Below are 26,646 nucleotides of genomic sequence, written 5' to 3' on the forward strand. Positions count from 1 at the left end.
TGATGAGGTGGTCAGTGAGGATGGCACTGAAGACGCTTCTTCTTTTCATGTAGAGTTCAAAGTCATGCGTAAACAACAGCTAGAGGGAGGCAGGGGAAAGCCTCCGGACAACCAAGCGGCAAGAGGAAGACGCGGCGGGGGGCTGTGGCAAGAAATCCAGCAGGGTCCCCACCCGTCACACGCAGCAGGAAAAACTTCTACAAAAAGAAGAATTGAGATTGGATAATGATAATCTGACCATCATCAATTTAACAAATAAAGTTCTGACTAAAGAAGAAAATTCAATATTGAAACTGGGCTTATCTTTTTGTCCACGCAGAAACTTTGAATTTGCGCAGACAAGGATTGACGTTTTTAAATTTGCAAGAAAACTGAAACTTCATAAATTTTTCAAATTGAAACCACACTGTGATAATACTGTGTTGGCTAATGACACTGGGAGTGTAGAATTGAGATGCAGCGATCTAGGGGGCCTTAGAGCCATAGAGGGTCTACATCAGGAAATCAACATAGGAGGTGATGGTGAGGTAACTAACACTCAAATGTTGGAAAACTCTGAAGTGCAACAAAAAGGTGGGGCCAGTGCCTTTAAACCGGCCTCTACCTTTATGCCCACTATGGGAACTGATGCCATAGACACCTTCTCAGAGGCCGTTGTGAGGGATCTCGCAAGGCTTAGAAATACGAAAAAATACATGCCGTCGAAAGACAATTTCACCAAACATCAACAGATGGCATTAAAAACTTTGTGTGAGGATTCTGGTTTGGTATGTAAGCCCTCTGATAAGGGGGGCAATATTGTCCTCCTTACAAACATCCAATATGAAACGTGTGGCTTTGCGTTTGTTGGGAGACATCAACACCTACATGACTGTGCATGAAAGAGTGTATAATCAGAGTGTGATAGGATATCATGATATGATATTAAAGTGGTACAATGTTAACATGCTAAACACTGATGAATACTTATTTTTACGGTGTTTGAGTCCTGTCATCCCAACCTTTTACTACCTCCCCAAGGTGCATAAGGACATGTGTAATCCACCTGGCAGGCCCATTGTAGCATCCAATGGGAGCCTGACAGAGAACCTTTCAATTTATGTGGACTCATTTCTCTCCCCTTTGGTAATGTCTTTGAATTCCTATTTAAGAGACACGAAGCATTTTTTGAACTGCATTGATAAAGTCATCTGGAAAGATACGTACTGTATGATGGTGCTGGACATCACCAGTCCATACACGTGTATAGCACATGGGGATGGTCTTAAGGCTATGGCCAGCTTCCTGGAAAAATGACCAGTTAGATTTTACGAGCACAACAAAATGTTACTAGAATTTATGACGTTTAGCCTGAACAACAATATATTTCTTTTCGGCAAACAGTTGTATAAACAGATGTCCGGAGTTGCGATGGGAGCCTGCTCCGCCCCCAGCTTTGCGAACCTGTTCGTAGGCTGGTGGGAGGAGCAGGTGGCCTGGAGCAGTGATAATCAGGAGTGGAATAACCGGATCATAGGGTGGCATCGTTACATTGACGATCTTTTTATTATCTTAGAGAGCCCTATAGAAACAGCTAGCACTTTTGTGGATGCTCTTAACAGAAATGATGTGAATCTTAGATTTTCTGGTCATATCAGTCAAACTTCTGTGAATTATTTAGATCTCACAGTATATATAGACAAGGATGGCAAAATGCAGACCAAATTATATAGAAAAGAGACTGCGGGTAATTCCACGCTCTTTGCTACGAGTAGTCATCCTCGCCAATTAATCGACAGCATTCCTTACGGAGAATTGTTAAGGTTAAGGCGGAATAATTCTAATGATGGTGATTTCGAGAGGGCAGCCGACTCAAGCCTGCAGAGATTCAGGATAAGGGGTTATAGTGACAGTGTTCTGGCATGCGCCTATGAGAGAGTTAAAAAGATGAGAAGAAGTGAGTTGTTACAGCCTAAAAAGGCAGTGAAAGCTAATAATGGTTCTTTTCGCCTTATCACTACTTTCTCGCAAAATGCAGGGCAAGTCAAGAAGATATTAAAGAAAAACTGGAATATCTTATTGACCGATAATGTAATTAAGGCTGACTTACCTTCTAATCCCTTAGTTACCTTTAGAAAGTCCAGATCACTCAGGGACCATTTAGTCTCTAGCCATTACCAAGCACCGGCGGTAACCCCGAAATTGCCTGTCCTGAGTGGTTTCTATCCGTGTGGCCGTTGCAAGGCTTGCAAATATAGTAAGCGGACGCTTACCTACAAGATACCTGGCTTGGCAACTCCGAAACGGATAATGAAATTCTTGATACGTTCCACGCCATATGCCATCTACTGCCTCACTTGCCCTTGTGGCTTGAAATATATTGGCAGTACGACCAATGCAGTGAAGTTGAGAATTTTAGAGCACATGCGTGCCATTGCCAACAAAGATGAATCCTATCCTGTAGCCAGGCATTTTGACAGGATGCACAGAAGTAACAGGGATCTGTTATCATATGTATGCCTTGACAGTGTACCGGCCAATATCAGAGGAGGCGACCGCCTTTTAAAACTTAGACGGCTGGAATCCAGGTATATAATTGATTTACAAAGCAAAAATCCTAACGGCCTCAACATGCACGAGGAGTTATCAGTACCTTTGGGCTGAGGACTGTTGAAACTGCTTTCTTGAGACACTTATAGAATATTATATACACAATATTATACACAATTACTGTACCATTGAGCTCTTTCCCTGTATTTATTAATTTTGTATTTATTAATTCTGCTGGCATGTTGATTTTATGAATACTATCTATGACAAACAATTTTATATGAATTGGTGTCATTCTGATTGACAGATGAGCATCCTATGTATTTGAAGCTGTCAACACAGATATGCCCATCCAGGGCGATATCAGAACTTGAGTGCGGTTATATGGGCAATAGTAGCAGCAGTATTTGAATTCTATGAATGGATTCATATTCATTTAGAGCGCTAATGCACACATGCAAGTGTTATATTTATAACCCGTGTTTGTATGCTGTGATTGTGATTGTAGCTTGTTTACACGTCATAAGAGGGCGGCTGCTCTCGGTGCTATGCATTACAGTCCTTTCCGCACTTCATTCCTGTGATGACGTTTGTGCTTCAGGTATGCCCATTCAGGGCGTGATTTTTATTTATGTGCATGTATTTGGACTATATTAGCCCATCTATGGCGATATAAACATCGTGTTCGGATCTTGGACCGTTGTTGAGAATGTATATATGCATTTACATTGGTCATGCGATTTATTTTTGGTTATTTAAACCCGAGTTGCATGTGTGATTACTATTTAGTTACGTTCACATCGTCATAAGATGGCGGCCACCTTTGATATATGTATTATAGTCCTTCTTTGCATTTTACATCATGAATGACGTCTTTATAGGCAGACGGGCGCCTCGGCTCTCTGCACAATTTGACAAAGCCCGAAGGTGAAACGCGTCTTGTTGCTGTGAAGTTCCCGTAATAAATTCTTTGTGGAACTACCCCCTGCGCGTGCTACGTTCTTGATGGATTAAGAATCCGTGGATGTTGGAAGCGTTGATAATTCAAACGGGCACACCCCCGTTTTGTGTGCACCCGCTCATGCGTGCATCTGGCTGGTGTTTTGAAGCTGCTATATATATATATATATATATATATATATATATATATATATATATATATATATTTATGTATGTAAGTATATATACACACATAGTTTGGTCGACATTGGGTAGTTATAGCGATGCTCATGTTTCCACAGGAAAAGCACTTTTGGGTTTGCTTATAGCAAAACGGGGGGTCCCAAAACATATTTACCCCATTCATTTTTTCATAGGAAAATTACACAGCAATACCTCAAAAATTGCTGAACAGAATTATACAATTGGGCAGAAAGCGAGATTTTGCATTGTGCAACATGCTGTTCGCACTGATTGCACAGTGCCGGATGTATGTATGTATGTATGTGATGAAGGGCGCCTGAGCCCGAAACGCGTCATCTGTTGACTGCTGCTGAAGGTTGAATAAAACATCTTGCCTGACAAAGAAGTGGTTCGCTTCTCCTTCTTCGCCGCCGAGGCTTTGGTGGAAGTGGATGGAGTTTTTTGCTTGCGATATATATATATATATATACATATATATATATATATATATATATATATATATATATATATATATATATATATATATATATTTACAATTAGTTTGAAAACAATTTATCTAAGTAAAACAGACAGAACAACAAATAGTAATTGAGGAGTATCAGTGTGCCATCTTTGAACATTCGAGGTTGCCCTTGACAAAGAGAAAGGTGGTCATTTGTATAATATTTGGTCAGCATAACAGAGCCTTCATACAGGACCACATTTATTGTATTTTCCACCTAATATGTATAGGTGTTTTACATTGACTGAGGAACATCCAACAACTCAAGTGTATGTGTCAGAAACTGTGTTGTTCTGTTTGTTTTAACTTAGAAGAACTGTTTTTGAAATAAATATATAAATGTTTTGTTTTTATGTTTTTTGATTAATACATATGATTTATATAGTTATATGATTCATATAGTTATATGTTGAATGTTAATATTTGTTTCTACCTTAAAGACTGGTAAAGATAAATGAAAGCATTGCGTTGTGGTTAACAAATAAAATCACAAAATCAACATGTTGAATTAAGTTTTCTTGTTCAGCATACATAAAAAAGTGTAATCAACCCATGGCTAGTGAGGTTTCTGCATATTATGGCAAGTGGACAAAGATGTGACACTCCTGTCACAGGACCTTTGTGACATAGTGAACTGCACAACTAAGGCGGGTCATTTGAAATTGTGGGGGGTGCCTGTTTAACATTTTAACCTGTATCTTTATGTTGCTTCATGCCACATTGGTTAGGTGCATCTGTGTTGATAATAAAATGGTGAACTGGTGGTGGAACAGTTTTGAGCATGAAGAGGTGTTTTGAGTTGTGCAGCATACTCAAACCCCACTAAAGCACCTGCCTGGGCATGGGCCGTGATTGGCACAAGAGTCTTCCTTCCCCTCTTGGGGGGGAGAACAGGGGGTGTTTACTCTCAATCTGCACCCATAATGGGGACAGAAAGTCCACTAGCCATCAGGTGAACAGGTTTAAAAATGTAGGAGAGGCCCTTCCACACATCAGGCTACTGCCCCACCGCAGAATGGGCCCAGCAGTCTTTCTTCCCCTCCAGGCATAGATTGCTGGAGCTTACCCCCAATCTGCCCACCAGGGCAGTAGAAAGGCAAGTAGATGCCAGGAAAAAAATGGTCCAACACAAAAAAAAGAAAGGGTGGAGAGGCCCACCCAGACATCAGGCTGTGCCTCCACCCTAGAATGAGGCCAAGAGTCTTTTTGGCCCCTCTAGGGGAGGATGGGGGAACAGTATTCACTCCCTGCATGGAGTACGACCCCCTAAGGATATGCATTAAGCCACAGCTACAATCCTCAAACTTGGCGTGAAACATTCAAAGCCTTTACCTGGTCGCACCAATGGACCATGAAAACTTCATTGTGGGGTGGGACTTATCTGATGCATATCATTTAATGATAGGTTTTGCCAGTTGGGATACTATCCAGATCTTCAGACTGGGGAGTTTAGTGTATCAAAATTCTATGCACCTAAAAGCCAATCTGCAGCAAAAATTTCACCAATACAGGGACCAGTTATTTCAGTACTCACTATTAAGATACGTTCTACACCATTACCTTATGGGTATGGAGGCAAGATTTCAGCCTGCTAGTTGCTGAGCTTACAATTTGGGAACTAGGGGAGAAAATATCTCACAGATCAGAAGATGCATGGTATGTAACACACACAACTGATAACCCAATCCTTACAAGAGAGACGGGCGGCAGAGAAGGTAGAGGGTATGTAAAAAGCAGATGAGGAGGCAGGGATTACAGGAGACAATGGTTGGCTGAAGGACTGGACTGGAGTTGAGGGTGGGGGCAGGAGACATTTTTAGTGGACTGCAGGGTCCGCAGGGGGCACACAAACATGTGAGGTGGCCTGCAGGCCAATTGCTCAGGACGGGGCTATGTGCATTTCAAAGGCATGTGACAGAGGAATTTAACACCTCTGCTGTCTACTGGCCTGTTGCCCACTCTCCATTTACTGGCTCTGTGGCAGCACAGAGCCAGTAAAGAGAGGGTGAACACCATTTCGTTTTACCATATTTCTTAAGAATTGCCGGATTTTTTTTACAAAAGTGGTGATTTCGTGATTTTTTTTGCAAATCACAAAATCCTGGGAGGTCTGATTATGCCTGGGATGTCAAGTGTCAGAGGGCAAATTTCACAATGCTGTCTAGCAATATGCAATTATTAAAAATTCCGGGCGAGCGCCACTAATACACATTTAGAGATTCTGGGAGTATCTGAGCTGTTAGATAACTTCATGGAGTTAATATTGATAGGATTAAAATAGTATGTAATCAACATAATGCAATGATGGGCATCACTCAGGCTGTTGACATTGAAATCAGTAGTGAAATGCTCACAGCATGGTTGGCTATATCCTTAATTGCCTTTGTTTTGAACATTGAAAACCCTTTGTTCAAGCATTAAGACAAACTGCAGAATTGAAGAATGGGTTTTTACTGGCTTTATATGATGACAACTTAGCCATAAAATGTGGTAATTGTGGGTATGAATGGCCAATCACAGAAGAATCCCTAGATACACTATTGTTGGCCTTGGAATGGCAACTACTCCATCATAAAATCTTCTTTAAAGGTATTAACATTAATGAGGCACAGATCCAAGAAAAGGTTCAATTATTTATTGGGTTGAATCATGGCAGACCCCATAGTCTTGTTTGGCTGTAGTTTGACACAGTCTGCAATCAAACAATTACAGACATTTTCAAGACTGAATCCTACCAAAGTTTATCTTCCTTTTTCAAGACTGAATATTACCAAGGTTTATCTTCCTTAAATAAGTTTCTCTTACATCACCAGATCATTATTTGCACAGCTATAATAAGATTGTCCTTACTTGATATCACTTCATGATTTCTTGGTAGATGTAGCCCAAGCCAAGTGGAAAGTCGGTGGGATCTTTGTGGCATCAGAAAATATTGTTGAGCACCTAATGTTCAAAAATCAAGAATTTTAATAGATCCTGTTTGAGTCTAACCTGTTATTGTGTTTTCATCAATGTATGTTCTTCTATCATTCCTCTCATCATTATACATACATTTATTTAATAAGGCCATCACTGTAGAGTTCCCCATATCTTGGTACCCCCACCTCCTCTTCTGAATCCTGCATAAATGAATCCTCGAACTCCTCTATCTATCCCTTGTTTGTGTGACTGTGTAATGACTCACCTATTCTGTACTCTTTCAATAAAACACACTTTCCTGGTATGCTGCTAGGTTTGCACTACATAAGCACCCAACATATATACATACAAAAAACTAGATTAAAGGACGTGCTCTGTCACTATTTCAAGAAATACAGACAACAGATGCCGAAAAGCAAGTTAAAGATGTGCTTTTGAATTTGCTAGGCAAGACATAGTTGCCTTATATCTTAAAGTGAACCCTTATAGTTTCATATTAGGAATGTTTTACTCTCCACCCAGCTTGATATTTTTGTTTTCCAACTGAAGGAAAATTGTGTAGTAATAGATTAAGACTGTCCAATATATAAGGTATCCTAGGCTGTTGTAACACAGAATCATATAATATGCATGTATGGTATCTTTCAAATCTTGAATTAAGTTTTAGACACGTTCATAAGGATTAAATGGCTCTAAGAGCTAGGTAATGGCATGTCCACAGAGGAATGAACTGCACTCTCCCTTCTGACCCACAAGATTATATTTTAGGCAAACTGGAACCGAATCCAGATTTGTATTAAGTATAATCACAATGCTGCCCCAAAGAAAATGTGAATCTTGTTCAAATATAATAAATGCATTTTTTAGATGTAAAGGAGAAAGTTCTATGATATATATATAATGGCTTCATAGCCAAAGCTAGGAAAAAATTGAGAGGCATTCTTTTTATATTTTTCAGGAATTGATTTGTATCAATGTTAGTGTGTAGGGCAGTAGTGGCTGCTACCCGACCTGGGTGGGGGGGCGGCAGGGGGGCTGCGAAAGACGGGGATGGGGACAAAAAAAGAAAACATAAAAAATACTTACCTGAAATGGCCGCTGCTTCTCCTTTGTCCTCAGGCCCTCTGATATCTTCTTGCACTCCTGGCAGTAGCACGAAGCACCCGCCCTCTTTGCCTCCCCATAGCCAATTACAACTCTGCAATACAGTGTTGTGATTGGTCTGAATGCCATGGATTAGTGTTCAGAGGGGGCCAGGGAGGGTTTGCATGTTCCTCATCAGGCTGTGTAATGCAACCTGGTGGGGGACATGCAAAGTGCGCAGGACTGCTTGGGGCAGCCTGAGAGGAGAGAAAACTACTCATCTTCCTTCTTCGACAACTCTGCCCCACCTGAGTGCCACTGAAGTATAAAGGTAAAATAAAATGATAATAACAATAGTTATTATCATTTTTATTTTTCCTTTTGTTCAGTGGTACGTCTCTCCTCCGCCTTAGCAAAGTAACCGCCACTGGTGTAGGATTGTGGAAACATATATTGTTTAGGCTTTGAGGTAAGTATTCTTTCTAATAATGATTAGTCAGAAGGACCCTAAGAGACTAATGCTAGAAAAAAGATGGAACGTGATTCTACAAGGTTGTGATTGGGTACAGCTTGAGCAGCCAAAAGAAGTGGCTACAGAACCACCTTCCTCCCCCAATTATCTCCTATTTGGGAAATAGTTTATAATCATTATCATTTCTCATACTCAGGAAATAAGAATTTGTAAGACTCAGACTCTTTCACACCAAGTAGGGCTAGACCGGAGTTCTCTAAGACTTATGATGATTTAGTAAGTTGCTGTTTTAATTAACTTGATATAGAAAACATCCCAGTGCACACTCCAAAACCTAATGTAGTAACTACAGAACATAGGAGGCAGATTAGTTATATTTATTTGTGGTTTGAATGGTCAGGTTGGACCAACGTAGGAGGGAAAGTTAAGAGATGCATTCCTATTATATTTCTGTTTTTCCAAATATTAAATCTGTTTATTTATTTATTTTTTAGACTCTCCTTTCTGATCAAAACTGCTTCATTCTCCTTCTTTCAATGGGTTTATTTCAGCCTTCTCGACAGTGGAACAACACCTTGCATGGGCATCTGGGTATACAGAGTCCCCTTGAAACTAATTTATGTTCCATATCCCAACATCTTTTTGGTCAAAATACTGGCACCCGCAAGAGGCTGCAGGATTCCTAGAAATGTAAGTCCCTCTATATGGTGACTTACCCGACCATGGAGCAAATGCTTATGCTGCCGCACACAGCCCTCTGCATTCCACAATGGAGTATCCACTACATTTTACTAATGGTTTAAAATAAGGGGTACATCGTCAATGTTCACATACTCTGGCTCTCTAACATGCTGGGTGTGCTGTGCAACATGTTGTGAAACTATTCTTCCCTTTTAGTTGAAGTCCATCACAGTTTTTGTGTTGGTCTTTCACAGTGATAACTCTGCCAAATATAGCCAACTTGCTGTTTTTTATGGCTTAGTTGAACCTCTGCAATCTTTAGCAGATAATGGTTTGCAGTTTGTTGACTGTCTAGTGGGAACCATTGCAATTCAGAGCCATGTCCAAGGTTTTGAATTGAAGACTAAGCTGCTGAATGCAATAGAGATGAATACGCCATTTTTGGACGGAAACATCATTGCTGTGCTTCTCTAAGTCAGACTCATACTTATTAGAACGTTTATAATATAGGGGAATTATGGCAGATGGATACACCAAAATATACATTTTGAAAAGCATTCACTTGATTGCTGTTTAGGCTTCAAATGGAACAATACAATCTTCATAATGTGTTGTTGAAGTTCACCTCCTTACACCAAGCCAAGATTTCCCTTTTTTAGACTTTTGCCATCTTCACAAAAATTATTGTGGTGTTTTAAATGTGCCATATCTTGTAAAGCTTTAGGATGACAATCCATTAGCAGATATTATGGCTTACAAATACCTCCTGTAGGGCGCTGTATTTGTCTACGCTACCTCGCTGATGAGCAACAAGCTAACCGCTGATGATAAACCCCAAGGGAAACATTATATAAACCTTGGTGATGGTGCTAAATTGGACAACGGCAATATGTGCTCAGCTTTTAGCAGTAGTGTAGATTTAGATCTAAATGTAAATTGGGCAATCTCACTTATCACCACCATCTTCTAGTCTGGTGGTATGTAGGAGCATAAAGATGTACTATTTTGTGTAAAACTGCACATGTACGAGTACCTCAAACACAGAGGTTGATGGGAGGAATGTTTGCAATGTGTCTAACCCCTGGCAGTCGCTCATGTACCAGTACTCTCTGCGTGCATGATTCCCCCTTCTTTGTGCAAAACTGCAAATCACTTTCGAATTTTTGAATGACCGCAGGTGCAAATTGTAATTTGCGCTGGAGAGATGTTCCCACCCGCTTGTTGCTTCATACTCCCTGGCATTAAAGCATAGCATTGAAATGTTTGTGCGGTTGGCTCTGTTACAGTGGGCAGGGCAGATGGAGGCAGAAGTGCTTATCATCTGATCTGCCAATCACAGTGTCTCCAGGAACTGGATGTACCCGTGGCAGAGCTCAGACGAGCAGCAGTGGAGTGTCTCTGACATTAATGGAGTAGACAGCATTTCATTTAGCTTTCATTCATCTGTCTCCATTACTTTAAGTGGCAGTCAGTTGTTAATTCAGTCAATCAGCCTTTATTGTTTGACCATGTTGCCTTGACTATCTCGATGGAAATACAGTGTACCAACTTACAATTTGCTCAGGGAGAAATCAAAATGGTCCCTATTGACCTAAAAAGTAAATATACATTGTGATTGCTAATCACAAAGTATCTATCATTCAGGTTACAGCACTTTCCGATACTATTAATTTAATCTTAACGTTTTGTTGTTGATTTTTTTCTACTTTCACTGAACTGAATAATTTATTTCTTATCGTCCTGGGACTATCAGAATGTATCGATCTGCATACTATATTAACAACCCTTTGGTGCTCTAATAATACCTACTAAGAAGCAGAAACGAAAACAAAATGATGCCCCCCCCCTCCGCCCCCGGACGGATTTTGTTATGTGATGAGGTGCTCCTGAGTCCTGTATGCCCACCCCCTAGCCCCCTGCGCCGCTAGGGCTGCTGGGGCTTGTGGTAGCCCCTGCTCACATGCCATCTATTGTTCTCGCTGTATAAATACTAAAATAATCGCGGTTCAACTCTGTTTAATCTCAATCTATTACAATCAATTTGCTCTATGACGAAAAAGAACATTTTAGCAGAGGTGGAGAAGATGTGCAAGGGAAGGTTCGGGCAGCCCCCCCCCCCTCCCTCCTTAACATCATCACAACATTAGGAGGGTGATTTAGAGTGGGGTTTGTAAAGCGAAGTCCTCCAATTTCTCGAAACAATTCTGTTGTCTGATTTTCCTCCGAAGGATTTTATGTAGAAAGCCAACTCAAAATGAGTCATGGTTTAAAGTTTAGCAAATGTAGGGCACGTGCAAAGAAGCAGCAGATATCTCATCTGCCTTATTTAAAGGGTCTAGACAAAAACACTGTAAATAGGGCGGATAGGACATTTGCTGATTTTTGGCAAGCGTCCTACATCTGTCAAATTCTAATTACACCCCTAAGTTCTGGGCACTGCAACATAAATATAAAATCATAATGTTCTTGATTTTGCACTTGTTTCCTGATGGTTATCACCAAATATATTTTTTACAAAGAAATAAATACATGAAGCTATTCTTCAAGCTTTGTGATCGAAATGACATAGGTTATGTAGGTAAATAAAACAAGATCATTATTCTGGGACTCCTTGAAATATTTCTGTTTATATACCCCAAAATGTTTAGAGCACACAGTCCATCAAGACATTCCAGGGCATATTTACAAGTCCCTATCACCACCACAATGTCACTTTTTTCTATCTATGCGGCACCTTCCTGCACATAAACCATCTTCCCCTGCAATGCAGACACCCTTGCACTATTTTGAAAGGGTGCCTGCATTGGTGCTAGACAGCTAAATTTAGCACCAGCTCAGGGGGAAACACCGGGCTGCACCACATTGTTGTAATATTGTTGGCGACAGGGGCTTTTAAATATGCCCCAAAGTGTCTATCCCAAATCTCTATGAATTAAGTCATTCTAACGCCAACCCCGAGTTTTGAATGCAATCACCTACCTGCAATCTTTTTCACCAAAGAAAACCTTTCTTGTGTTCATTCTGGGTCTCATCTTCTCAAAAGCATTGCGAGCCAGCAAGGGCAAACTACTTTGCAGCTCCGACTCAATACTGCCCCTTCACCCAATGGGTTTAATGCGGGATCCTGTCTTTTTCGAGCAGACGTGGTCAACATGGTTACTGGCCCAGTGTGCAAAGCAGTGCATGCAATGAAGAACAGATTTATATTATATTCAAATCTGATCTTTACCCACAGATGAAAAAGTAATCAGAAAAGAACCAAACTATGATCGAAATCTCGAAAGACTACCTAGCTGGAACTTTAGTAAGAACACAGATTATAAAGAGAAAAAGATTGCATGCCTAAAAAATCGTGGCCATGGCCAGTAGCCTTTGCTGCTTCACAAGTTGTGAACCCAGGTCCCTAACAGCATTCCCTCCTGCATACTTGTTTGCATTGGCCCTCCTCCTCACTATTATGCTGCAGTGGTATGTCCTTGACAGAATGATTCTTGATTCCTGTACAAATTTCCCATACTAATTTCCTGGATACTCTGTACTCTGCTAACTTCCACGCATTTCACATGGAGTTTGCTTAACTTCAACCTAAGGCCAAGCAATGAGTGTTAATCTCTGACATTGCCCTCTCAACTCTTTCTTCTTCAACTCTTTTCTCTATAGCTATCGGCAACTGCTTACTCTAGATCACTGCTTCCCAAACTTTGGAGAACTACGACCCAATTTTCGGAATGACAAAGTTTAATGACCAACCTAGCTTTAATGGACAATTGATGGGCGACTTTTTAATGTAACTAAAGTATTGTGTGGTAGCGCACTGTCACTTAGAGTCAGCACATTTTTCATTGATATGGACATGAACTTTTCACAGACATACACATTTACTGATAACACTATACAGTATACAAATGAGAATATGTAGAAATTGAGTTTCAGAGAATATTTATCATTTGTGAATCACCAAGTAAAGTGTCTTGATCTGTTTTGATCCTCGATCCATCACACGAGAACTACAGAAAAAAATTTACTTTCCTAACTGCTGAATGTGTACAGTTCATTTAACTTTTCTCATATGTTGTGTGTTACAAAAAATGACATCCTACACACTTTCTTTTCACACTCTCTGTACCCCAGCAAGATTGTCGCATAATTCTCTGACTGAAAAGTGAGAGGAGTTTGTAAACACCAATCCTCATGTTAAAAAAAGGAGCAATTTGCCAGGAGACATGTCTGTCATTTGACCTCTGTCTTTTAAGCACAGCAAATGTGACAAGATCAATGCAGAATTTAAAGGGATCTTAATTTATTGTTTGGCCTTTCTGCTCTAGAATCCTTCAAATTAACCTTTGGTAAGAGAACTAAGCTTGTGCAGTTAGTTGGATGTTATTAAGCAACTACCTTCAGTGAAGGTGTCCAATGCAAACAAATCCAGTAAGGGTGGCATAAATCTGCTGTAGTTCAATAATTTTGCTAGGAGTACATGAAGAATTCTTGATCACACTAAATATATTTCATACAGTCCATTTGTTTACTGCTGGCAAATGTTCTTTAGTCTGAGCACCAAGGAATGTTCACATAGCCCCTCGTCGAACATCATGCCCAATCAGAGTGCTGATTTTCCATCAATAACTCCTCTTTGTGAAATGGTCGGACTGCTTTTGTTAGCAGTTTAACTGCTGTATCCGGTTAAAGTGTCTGTAAATTCTGAAACATATAAAACATGAAATGGCTCTCTCATCAAATACTTATTGACTAATACTAGACCTTATCAATAACCTTATTCCCAAATTCAATACTCATGAATACTGTCAACAGCTCTCAGCTGTTAAGAATACAATAGATCTGACACTTGTCACCTGCCAGACGAAGAAAAAGCATCACAAATTCATAAATACATCACTGATAAGTGCTCCCAATTTTAGCAACAGCTTTCCCCTCACCCTTGCCCTCTGCTCCTTATGTCCACTAGACTTACAACTTTGTCCTTATACAACTTTTTAGCCTCCAACTCTCCCTATCACCGCAAAGTATTGTGGCTCACAGTAAACCACCACAAGTCAATGCGCAGGTCTGTAACATTGTTCAAAACTATATTGCCAAACTAGCTACCTAGCTTGGACTCTTCCTCTACCCCCACCTTCCCGCCCACTCAGATCACGTTCCCTACACTCTATCGCTTTCTCAAAATACCAACGTGCCTTCCCCGCTTCTTGTCCCTTGCTCTCCTGGCTCCAACCATTTTTTAAATAGTTTTCTATGCAGAACAAGAGCACCACCACTATGGACTCCTTCAAGTTAAACAAAAATCTACATTTCGTTTGATTAGGAGATAGCCCTCCTTCTACATAGGCTTAATGTGCCATTACTCTATCCTTGGTAACTTTCCAAGACTGCATTGTAATTTAACACTCACTTACTCTCTCGCACATGATTGGTCTACCCAACTCCCACTTTGATATTATCTTTTTCTTATTTCCTTCAATGCAAGGCCATGCTATATAAGGAGTAACAGAAAAAGATACTTCAATAAATTAATTTTGTATTTGATTACAAATATGATATTTTAGTTTTCTGTAAACTTCTAATCCATATAACATATCTTTCAAATTCACTGAAAAATTATCAGTATATAATATTTTGAAGAAAACTATATGGAAAAATTGCCATTATTTGTACAACGTCTTGATATACATAAAGTGTGCATCCTTGGAAACAAATGACATAAAAATTAACTTCAAAAACTCTTGGAATTTGAATTCTTTTAACATAGAATTAAACTTTCAGCTGACATAGAAATATGAAACTGATTTCCAGAAACAAGCAGACACAAAGCGATGCAAAGTGGCTAACAGGTACAGCTACGATTTACTACTAATAGCAAATCATGTTTTGCAGTGGAAAAGGGGACTTTTCCCAGAGGAAGAAATGCTTTACGCCATGGGAGAGTCACCAGGAGCAGATACACACATATGGGTTGTTATGGAAAGCCCAATCTACTAAGATAGCCAGACTGGGATTTGTGTAAAAACTGAACGTCTACTTGAAGTAGGACCAACATAGAAATGGGTGAATTTCATGTATCCTGCAGCGCACAGAACACAGCCAATGTGTCAGAACCATTCTGTGTTTTTCTACACAGAGGATTTTTCTTGGAGGCGTATTCATCCATCCAGTAACATTCCTCTGCTGGACACTGCACACTTGCCTCTGCGTCATGTAATACAGCCTGTTTGTGTGTCCGTACAGGGACTGACATCAGCACAATGCCAATATTTGTGGATATGGTGCTGTGCTGTGTTTACTCTTTTAAGCACCAAATTATGGCAAATGTTAATGCTGCACGGTGTCGCTGGGAATCTTAGTAAATCTGGAACCCCTTGTGACTGAGCTCTCAATATGGGACTGTTATGATAAAAACGTTAGTGAATCACATTACTTTATCTATCGACATGTTCATGTTAATTGCATGGCAATTGCTTAGCCCCTTAGCACTTTTAGGTGCAGAGGTATACATCTGCCATCGTGAGTTTGTCCAAGGAGAATCATTCTTGGAGGTACTTGTGGACGGACCTCACCTAGTATAATGCATATGATGTTATATATTGGGCATTTCTCGTGGTTGTGTTCTGCAGGGGGGTTGGGTCATGTGATCTACTATTCAACCCACTGTGTGATCTGTAGTAGTCTCTGCAGGGCGATTTACAGTATAGATGTGGGTCTTTGACCCTCTGCCTAACCAATGCCACCTGAGTGGTGTAATCCATTACTGCAGGGTTGGACTGGCTGTAGCAGGCACCTGGTGTTTTCCCAGTGGGCCAGAAGGGTGGGGGCTGTTTTGGATGGGTGGAGGCCGGTTTTTGTTACTGGGGCGGTTTTGCAGCAGTGCTGCAATATCTGCCCCCTATAACAAAAACAGCAACAGTGTTTCCCAACACCAGGCCCCCATTCCTCCCTCCCTGAGGCTGATCCGACTTAATTGGCAGGGCTGATTAATGTTCTCAGTCCGGCCCTGCTGCAGTGTCTTTGAGGTCATTGAAGAAACAGTTCATAAGAGAACCAATGTTAAGTTCCAAAAAGGCTTATAACTGAACAAGAAGAGAAATGAGCTATAGAGCATGAGCAGGGGCAAGACGCCGGGAAGAGATGGATTCCCAGTGAAGTTTTGTGGTCTACCTAGTCATGAAATAGTCCAATGATTGGTGCAGTGGAATCCGGGAGGTGCGGGAGCTGGGACGGTTAATACCGTTAATTCGTATGGACACATGGTAGATTTCATGCAGCAGTTTTCTTTTTGTTGCCTTAATTTCCATTTTTGTCCTTCTTTTGTCAAAGCGTGTACCTTATATGTTTTGCCCAACCCGTTTCACGTAGAGCATGCCTTGTATGACATCTAGTGCCCTCAGCCTAAACTTAAGATTGTACATTGAGAGCCTGTAGTGACAAAGGCTATAAAAGCAGACTTCAAAGAAGTGATCTTGGACAAAGCAACATGTTCTGAGAAAAGGCAAGCTGATGCTGCCCGCATCATTAAATGAGAAAACAACTTAATTCCTATTGTGCAGTTTCACATCTTGGCTTTATTTCTGAGCTAATGTTTTGCAAATACTTCTTATACCAGGAAGTGTTGAAATAGTGTGTTTTGCCCTAGAAGTACTAAGATTTATTTGCCTCCTTCCTGAAAGCAATGTATCCATTGCTGATGGCAGCCCAAGAGAGTTGAGGTTTGTCTTGCTGCCTATGAAGTTATCTGATGACTTTTCAGCTATTGGCAAATTTTTTTTTTATACTGTTTGTTTATGATATGGAGTCTTATCTGCAGCACAAAATACTTCTAGGGGCCCGGAGGTCTTTTTCATATCTCTTGATTAGCTTTACTCCAAAGATGCCCTTTTGTCCTGATGATGACCAAGTGACCCACTGAATAGGGTGAAACGTTGACTAAATCCCTAATAGAATAGATTTTATGGACTCATTGGCTCACTGCTGCATCTTCACAAAGCACTGCTGTTGTTGATGTTTACGTTACACCCTTCAAATTAAGGTACATCAAACGTATACATAGGTATCAATTAGAAAGAATGGTCTGTACCCTTTGCTAAATAAACAAGTATCTGTATTGCAACGCACAGGTCCTTCAACTATTGAATTCTATTGAATGTATGTAATGCTTGTTATTATAGACACTCATGTATGCCACTGATTGATGACAGCAGTTTGTGAACGTTTTTTTATTTAATCTGATGAGAATTCCTAGTGAACCATTGTTTTTCTAAATAGCTATGGAAAATCAAGCAAATAACCTGCCTGTGTGGCCAAAGGGAAAAATTACTCAGGAGCTGGCCCAATCAATATTATTTCTACACACGACATTTGAATTTATTTTAATAATGCTTGCAATCTAAATTATCATGAAGAGATACCACAGCTTCTAAAAGAATGACAGAATAGATGCAGTGTGTGCAGTAGAAGTACATTATACTATTCTACTTAATATTGTCGGGTTTATTGTTGTTTTAACCTTTCCTTATTGATTACCTTGAACAGATGAGAGTGAATTGAATTGGCTTCTGTGCTATGTTCCATTATGCAGTACGATCCGTTATAGATGTCTCACATATTTGAAATATTGCATTTTCAAAGTTTGTAAATGTTATTCATGCTACACGTTAATTTTAATGTCAATTCACCAGTGTCTTCCGCACAGTAATTGCTATCAAGAGTGACAAATATTGGCAACCAGCACAGTTGTTAGATTGTTGAGTCTGGGGTAGCCAATTAAATTTGTGATACAACATTATTATGCTCACTTCAATAATGCAGACCCCTTGCAATGGCAGACTCAAGCACGTTCTTGGGAGTGCACTCACCCGATCTTCATTACTTTTAACCAAGTTTGTCATTACTGAATTTAGTGATACCTTGTATGAGTGAAGACTCTTCTTATGCCTCAGTCCCTGCTTTGTTTGGGATTGAGTGCACGAGCCATCAGGGGATCTCATGACTTCTTTTTGTGCGGCCGAGTCTAGGGTGAAGTGAAGCCTGGCTGCTTATACCATCTCTCTACATTAGTGGCATATATGTGCACTGGGAAATAGGGCCAAAGTGATATAGGGTTGTAGTGGTACCCATCTTTGTCCTGATGGAGGCCTCGGTAAAAACAATTGGTTTGGGGGTCAAACTTTGACTTTAAAGTTACCTTTGTAATGTGTTTTCCAACTTGTTTATGCTGTGGGGCAATCTATTGATGATTGAGTGTGCCTTGCACAGCACCCAATACCACAGCTAAAATGATTGATTAAAAACTTGTCATTCATTTTCACTAGTCACCTGATCACAACCCATGTGCACCTTGAAGGATCCCCAAAAAGTGCATTTGAAGTGTCTTATAAAGAAACACAAAGGAATTATTGTTTCTACTGATTGCTTTGGTTTAGAGATCTGCTCATTATACGCATTCATATTGAAGGCTTACATGTGTACATTTACTCATTTTAAGTTGTGCAACAAAGTAATAATTATACGATCTTTGTAATTTTAGGAGAGCAGTGGAGTGGATTTGAACACTATTACAATTGGTTACTTTGTCAAAGTAATCCTTAAGAATGTGATCAATTTCTATATACCTTCAGCGGTGACGGATTCCATTACAAATTATGGCAATAGCAGCTTCACTAAGGATATTAAGAATTATGTTCCAAGCCTTCGCTACGTTACGGTGTTGGCCTCACCAAGAATTTCACCTCCCGGAGAATGGTTCCAGTTGAAAACAGGTAAGTCGGCCATCACATCCCTCCCAGAACTGATGCTCCCTCTTTCAATATTACATTGATATACTGAAATTTCTTATGTGCCATATTTCACAATAGAGGGTGCTAGCAGGCCCACTGGAGCAAAGGAACAAAAGAAAAATCACATTTTATAACATTTAATAAATCATCAGTTAAAGGGGATAGGAGGAAATGGGAAAATGAGTGGTCCTTGAGCCTAAATATTTCTATACTGCTCCAAAAACATGAAAGTTGTTACTTGAGTTTATCAAATGATTTATAAACCTTACTTAATGGAAATAGCCCCACTTCATTGAAAAAAATATTGATATATTGGGTCTATGCTTTCTGCATTTTTTTGGATTTGGTCGTGGTTATTAAGGATAAACTCTGACAAATCCAATACAATCCCATTTAGTCTGCCAGAACGGAACTGAATTGCTGTATGATAGCATGATATCTTTGCCTCACAGTGCTGTTTTTTTCTCATATATACTGTCCAGTTGTCTATACTGTGCCCATTATGTATGCAAGAGTAGATGGAAATTTCTACCCAAAGACGTAGTGCGTAGTATCTCCAGGTATTGTGTACTGCCTCTGGATCAGAACCCATTGCTTGCCACAGTTTGTAAACCAGCGTCCCTGGTACTCACTGTTTGAAACAGGGCAGCATGCTTTAGCCAACCTCATTGGCCACAACCATAGGAGATACAATCCAATCATGTGCCGTTCAGTCTTTGATTGCTTTCTGCGTCACTAGTCCTTGTTCCTCCCCAAGGATGAAAGGTCAAAATATGCCAAAAGCCCCTGTATTCCATTGCATTTCACCGCCTTGTTTGGTGATTGTGTTGTGCCCACCACTAATGTTCAAAGCTCACCAAAACAAACAACAATGATGATGACTTGATGTACGACTCCATAAACAATGAGCTATAAACTCCTGTGGCAAAGCACACAGAAACACTGGCCTGGCAGGAAGGTTTATGGTGTTTGCAGTGATACAAAGGCTTTAAGCAGAAATATAATCAATCTGCAGACTGATGATTGTTATTTGCCCATTGAAGGAAGTCTTCAAAAGTTAGCTAAACTTTTGGCAGCTATTCTCAAAACCTGAGTACTGAAGAAACAGAAAGGTTGTACAAAAATAATAGGAATAAACAAACAAAACAAACAACAATGATGATGCCTTAATGTACGACTCCATAAACAATGAACCATAAACTCCTGTGGCAAGGCTCACAGAAACACTGGTCTGGCAGGAAGGTTTATGATGTTTATGATGTTTGTAGTAATACAAAGGCTTTATGCAGAAAGAAACTCAAACTGCAGGATGCTATTATATGCTCATTGAAGGAAGTCTTCAAAAGTTAGCTAAGCTTTTGGCAGCTATTCTCAAAACCTGAATACTGAGGAAACGGAAAGGTTGTACAAAAATAACAGAAATACATAAATAACTTTGGTGAGTACGAGAGTATGATCATATACCCCAAAGAAGGTAATATCATTTTAAGCTCTGCTTCAGAGGGCAGGGGATATGGTCCCAGTGCTTAATTTGCACTGGTGGCTTCATGTGATAGGCATCAACACTCTTTTTTGAGGACGTAAATATATATTTTTCCTCATCAGACTTTGAACCAGACCACGCGGAAAAAAGGTAGAAGGGAAAAGAAACATGCATAGGAAATTAGTGCCACCGGGAGAAGAATGCAGGGATGGAAAAGAACCGGCAAAAGTGAGATCAAGAGACATCAAGTGTAGAGTGGTGGAAGAAAGAATCATGAGATGGAAACAAGACTCTGCAGCCTAGGTGCTCACCATCTCATCGTTCAACAGAGGTGGGCTCTAAAGCATTTCAGACCTGTGCGATTATTCTTTTTACAAGTTAAGGACTACATGGCTATGGGAGCAAGAATAAAGACCTGGAGGCAGCAGCCTCAGACATGTCCCTTACCTTCCTTCACCATCAGAGGGACATTCCATCACAGACCCTGGCCATCTATAAACCATTGTGGCATTGATTCTGCTTCATGGTGGGAAGGGAAAAGGAGGGAATACATTTTCAAAACCATCATGTAGACTTACATATTTTGGTCTCAAAATAACAGACAGTGGTGTTCCACACCATGCACAAATTGACAGCAAGAAGATTACCTTAGCAGACACATGGAATATGTAAAATTGCCCAAATACTTTGCACCCTTACAACAGTGATGTGCTTATGGTGCCCCGAGTCTGGATGTTTCTCCTGTTAGCCTTCTAGCAGTAGCAAATTAGTTGTCAGTGCATGCATTTGGCGATGGCAAGGTTGGGCCGCGTGTGAAAGAGGATTTTGTGATGCACTCTCCATGATGGTTACTCATACTCTCCTTTTACGACATTCAGGTATCTGAAGTTGCTCTTCCGAAATGCAAAGGGTTACTCAATCACTGTCAAGGACTAAATAGTGAGAAGCTTTGTTCAGTCCCTTTCTTGATTGCCCAAGTAAATGTGATTCCTCCCAATAGCCTGGTGCAACGGTGCCCTAAATAATACACATGAAAGGTGTTGTGTGTCTCCTTAAGAGGGTTAGGATAATTAAACCCATAAAGACTGGAAAATCTCTTTGGAAATCTAGTAGCCCTTGATTTAAAATTAAGGTTAATACTGGTGTGAATAGCAAGGCACGATACTACCCCTTGACAGAAGGGAAGAGAAAAGCAAGCATATTGAGATATAGAATCCAGTGAATGTTCCTACTGTTAGAAGCAAAAACCAAGAGCAAAAATAGTAGGAATGGTTAAAGAAAGTGACGAAAAATAAGGGAACTGATCCAATGCCACCAATCCATTACATGGAAATGCCTACTTATATTTAATTCAAATTGGATCTAACATCACAGCAAAAGACAGTGCTTAATCTTTGATTAGGAACCTCAGATAGCATCCTATGGATCGACCACCAATTTAGAAAAGGACGTTTATAACAGTTGTTTCCTAAAACTCCTGCCATTTGTTGGGGAAATGAAAAGTTTCACATCCTTTGCTCAGCACAGGTTATTGCAGTTCCATGACCACCCCTTATGCCTGATCATCCAGCAGCTCATGAAACACCCCTCCAGGCAACTGTCAATGCAACCTTCAATGCAGCCGTAGAGGTGGTCAGGACATTCGACCATGCACTGTGTGTGCTGTTCTACAACTAGATGCCCGAGAGCACGAGAAGTGCTCCTTCCTCTTCTGAAGTCTCGGATAAGCTCTTAGTGCTGCTTTCGGCACAAATTTAAAAGTATGCCCTTCTCTTGAAGCTCTTGGCTTATTTTGGTGCCATTTAAAAATGCAGAACTTAGAAGGGAGCATGAACTGAAGAAGTGTCTTCCCAAAAACACTCACTAGTAAGATAATCTCCTCAGTGGATCAGAGGTTGAAGCCAACCTTAGAATGTCTGAGAATCACAAACTTCTTGAACCTCACATTCTGGTTGACCTTGTAACATAACTGACAGAGGTTCAGATGGGAGCAGATGAAATGGATAAGGAATATATGACTCTAGTTGGGATAAATGAGAGGCAGAATGCATTTTCCAGGTTGGAGGAAACCTTGAACGAAAGGCTCTAGTACTGACCTGATGAATTATCACATATGAACCAAAAATCATGAGTGAAATTTAGTTAGCAAGATATGGACAAGAATAAAATGAAAACACAGTCAGTCTTACTCTCCAACAGCAAAAAAGGGCAGAATTTGATCTTGATGTTTCAGCATATCCCTTATTTGTGTCCTTTAAACAGGGAAAACTTTCAGAAACAAGTTGCCTATGCTGATTCAAGTAATCAGTAACCTCTAGAAATGTTCACTATGCGGCAGAGGCACAGCTAACAGTAGTGCAGCAAGTGCAGTGGCACCAGGGCACCAGGATATGAGGGTTCCTCCACACCTCATAATTTTGTGTTTATTCCTGCAAAACTGGTGTTTGGGGACCAACTGTAATTGCTTGCCTTAGGGCCCACAGCACCCTTGCCAAGCCTCTAATACAAGGAAAAAATGGATACCTTTCATACTCAAAAAATATTGGCAAAGGCAAGAGATCTGGCTCTGGCCACCAGCCTTTTGGCTTTGGCCATTCTTGTTTTTGTTCTGTTGTGGTTTTTGCAAAACGTTTTTGTTTTGAAAAGTGGTGTCCCTCATCAATCTAAAAACAAAAGTTGATAGAAGAGAAAAATGTTTTTTTAGTCTGCAAAAAGCACACATTGCTATAGTAGACCCTGGCACCAAAGAGAGCTATTTTTCCTCGTGGATGTACTCCTTGTGAAAGGACAGCATACCGTAACTCACAGTAAAGTCAGTCAATGGCTGAAGGGGACTGACTTACTGCTAGATTGGATTGGGTGGAAGTAAAATGTGAATGCCACAACAACAGACTAATGAGGTCTGTCTGAAAACACCTCTAGCTAACTACTTTACAGACATCATTTTAGTAAAATTAAAAGGTCTTGGAAAACACACGCCCCGAAAAAGCCAATTGATCTGCCATTGGATGCCAGTCTCTTTGCTAGTACAGTGTTTTGTAATGTTTTACAGGTAAAAAGGAAGGCTTGCAAAGACAGATAGAGAGGGTTCATTGATAGATAGCCAGACAGATAGATAGGTTTCTAGACATATAGGTTTCTAGATAGATAAACAGACAGACAGGCAGGTAACTAGCCAGTCAGACAGGTAGCTAGACAGAAAGGCAGACAGGTAGATACATAGATGGGTAGATAGATACGCACACAAGTAGACAGACAGATGATAGATAGATCAACAGACAGGTAAATATATATACAGACTTACAGATAGATAGGTAGACATGCAATGAGGTAGACAGACAGACAGGTAATGAGGTGGACAGACAGATACGGTTGTGAAGATAGATAGATAGATAGATAGATAGATAGATAGATAGATAGATAGGACAAGACATTGGAATAAACAGTAGAGCCAAAATGAGTAATGAGTAATATAAAAGTTAGATGTCTATAGAAGCACAGCATACAAGAGCATTAAAACCAACCTAAAAAGTCATAAAAGCATGGCGTACAGGCTAAATTGGTCAATTGGTTTACAAGTATAACTCTAGTCCCCATTTAAAATACGCACCAGCATGACATACAGTAGTGCAGTTAAAAATGCTCTTATTGCTCCCATTCTAAAAAATAGATGGTAACCTCATGAAGAACAGTTTCAAATGGACACAATTTGGTATGTTGTGAAAGAGTAGCACTCAGATAAAAAGGAGACTCAAAAAGGAATTTACAACACCACCAGCAGAAGACAGGAACTGTTAAAGCTGGAATGTGACCTGTGATCAACATAGAAGAGCTGGTAGAAATTGTCCTGTTATCTCTTTAGACTCTATACACAAATGCAACACCAAAGTAATAAAAACCCTGGCACTGAAGAGAACTATCTTGTGTGTGGATGTGCCCCTTGTGAAACAGCAAAATGTGGTCACTTAAAGTAAAGTTATCCAGTGTCTGAAGTTGACTAACCATCTGCCTCGTGCACTATGCTGTAGTTGAGGGAAGCAAAATGTGAATGATACATCAACAGACCAATGGGCGAAGACAGCTGCCTAAAAGCCCCTTTAAGTAAGTATATTATACATAGATATTTTTTTTAATCAAAAGGTCTTGGCTAACACCAGAACTAAAAAGGTGAAACTTTGATTGCACTATGGGTTTCATTAGTATAAGAAAAGTCCACAAGAGGAAAATAGGAAGCCCAATTGACTTGAGTAGCAGTACAGTAGAGAATAGTAGAAAAAGTTCAGCCACCAATGTTTCACACAATGCTCTTCAAGAAGTGAAAACTAATGAGTGCATTTATCAGAAATGAGAATATGAGGCAGTCCATAACGAGGGAAAAGATGAGTCCAAAAACCTTGGTCCATTTCTTTATTTGTTGGTAACTTGATCATAAGAAAAAATAGGCTAGCTTTGGAAAAGTGTCTACTGTAATTATTATCACATGGTAGAAGGCAGAAGATTCATTATAAAATCCTATTCTTCCGGAACCACTGGTAATGGCTGTAAATATCTCAAAAGCTTAGAATGCAAAGATTTATGATGGGCACAAATAGGACAAGCAAGAACATACTTTAAAACATCAGAATGAACCTTTGGCACCAAACAGGCTGTAAAACTCTGTGTAAAGTAGAAATGACTGAGTCGTGAAACATTTTCTTAATATCCAAATGTAATTTCATGTTTGCCCCAAAAAAAGTTTTTGACTGAAATACAATTCATTTGTTGAACCAGAGAGGTCTTTAGATGAAGATCTAAATCATTTGAATCTATCAGATCATGAGCCATAATGACTGTCTGAGAAAGACTGAACTATCCCAGCGACAGGTGAGAGGGAATTGATAAGCGAGTGATAAATCAGGAACATGATGGGATAGAACTTCTACCAGCACATTCTTCAAACCAGGAATATAAGTGATCGTAAAATCCTAAAGTTCAAAGAAAAATGCCCATCTACCTTTATGACTATTCTTTCATTGACAATTTCTCAAGCACTGCGAATTCTAGTGATCATTTAAGATTTCATATTGCTCTACAGTACCCATCAAAAAATGTCTACATTCAATAAAAGTCAACTTCAACTAAGGGTTATCTTCCAAATACTGAGTAGTCCCTTTCAGAGTTTAAGAAAACTGGAGATAAATAAAAGACATCTGTTCTTGTCAATAATGTTCCTGCTCTTGTAAAACAAACAACTCCAAGTGTTCTTTGAAGTTATTAGTTTCCACGATAAACTGGTTTTAAATATCAGCTTGACATATGATTGGTGCTTAAGTAAACATGTGAGTGTATTAAAAACTCTTTAGCCTTGATTGTCCCAGGAAAACTGTCTCCTCATATTTTCTTATTTTTTTAACATGTGTAATGTCACTGGTTATCACTGCAAAATTGATAATAAATTGATGATAAAAGTTTACAAGGAAACTGAAAGTGTTTTTAACGCTAGTAGATGAAGACCAATACAAAATAGCTGAACACCTTCTTGAGTGCATGAAAAAGCCAGGTGGGGTTCTGAAAGCTGTTTTCATCATGCTGCCTTCTTTTATACACAACAGATAAGCACATCATAAATCAAGTTAAGTAAAGACTGATGCCCCATGGACTAGCTGTAGGCTGTTCTTTATATTCATAAGATATCCATCCTTGCAATTGATTTGATTTCAATCTCTGTAATCAATTCAAGATCAAAGATCTTGATCTTTCTTGAGTAAAAAATACAGGCTGGAGAAACCTAAGTGCACATGTGTGTTTTAGTTGGCTTTAGACGCCCAGCCAAACACACATGTGCACTTGGAGAGTGCACGTAGCACTCCTACTACCCCTTCCCATGCCCCGGCTCTGCCCCTCCTGTAAATGCTGGCTGAGCCAGCTGCTTAAAAATAAAACAATAATAAAATATTGTTTTATTTTTTAGCTGCTGGCACTGTCAGTGGGGCGACTCTCCTCGGCCATCGCGGAGGAGCCGCCCCTGCTCTGTAGGTTCTGAGGGGAATGATGGGAGCCTGACTCTCTG

The 26,646-nt window shown here is 39.9% G+C and overlaps 1 protein-coding gene across 1 annotated transcript in view; it reads left to right on the top strand.

The window, feature by feature from the left end:
• The window catches only part of KIAA1549L (KIAA1549 like), a 730,284-nt gene that overhangs the window by 307,535 nt on the left and 396,103 nt on the right, over window positions 1–26,646 (top strand). The window contains exon 4 of the mRNA XM_078680874.1: window positions 18,865–19,096. Within this exon, the coding sequence (XP_078537000.1) occupies window positions 18,865–19,096 (232 nt within the window). The remainder of the gene's footprint in view (window positions 1–18,864; window positions 19,097–26,646) is intronic.

The sequence above is a fragment of the Lissotriton helveticus genome, chromosome 3_1 (assembly GCF_964261635.1).
Source record: "Lissotriton helveticus chromosome 3_1, aLisHel1.1, whole genome shotgun sequence".
Taxonomy (NCBI): domain Eukaryota; kingdom Metazoa; phylum Chordata; class Amphibia; order Caudata; family Salamandridae; genus Lissotriton; species Lissotriton helveticus.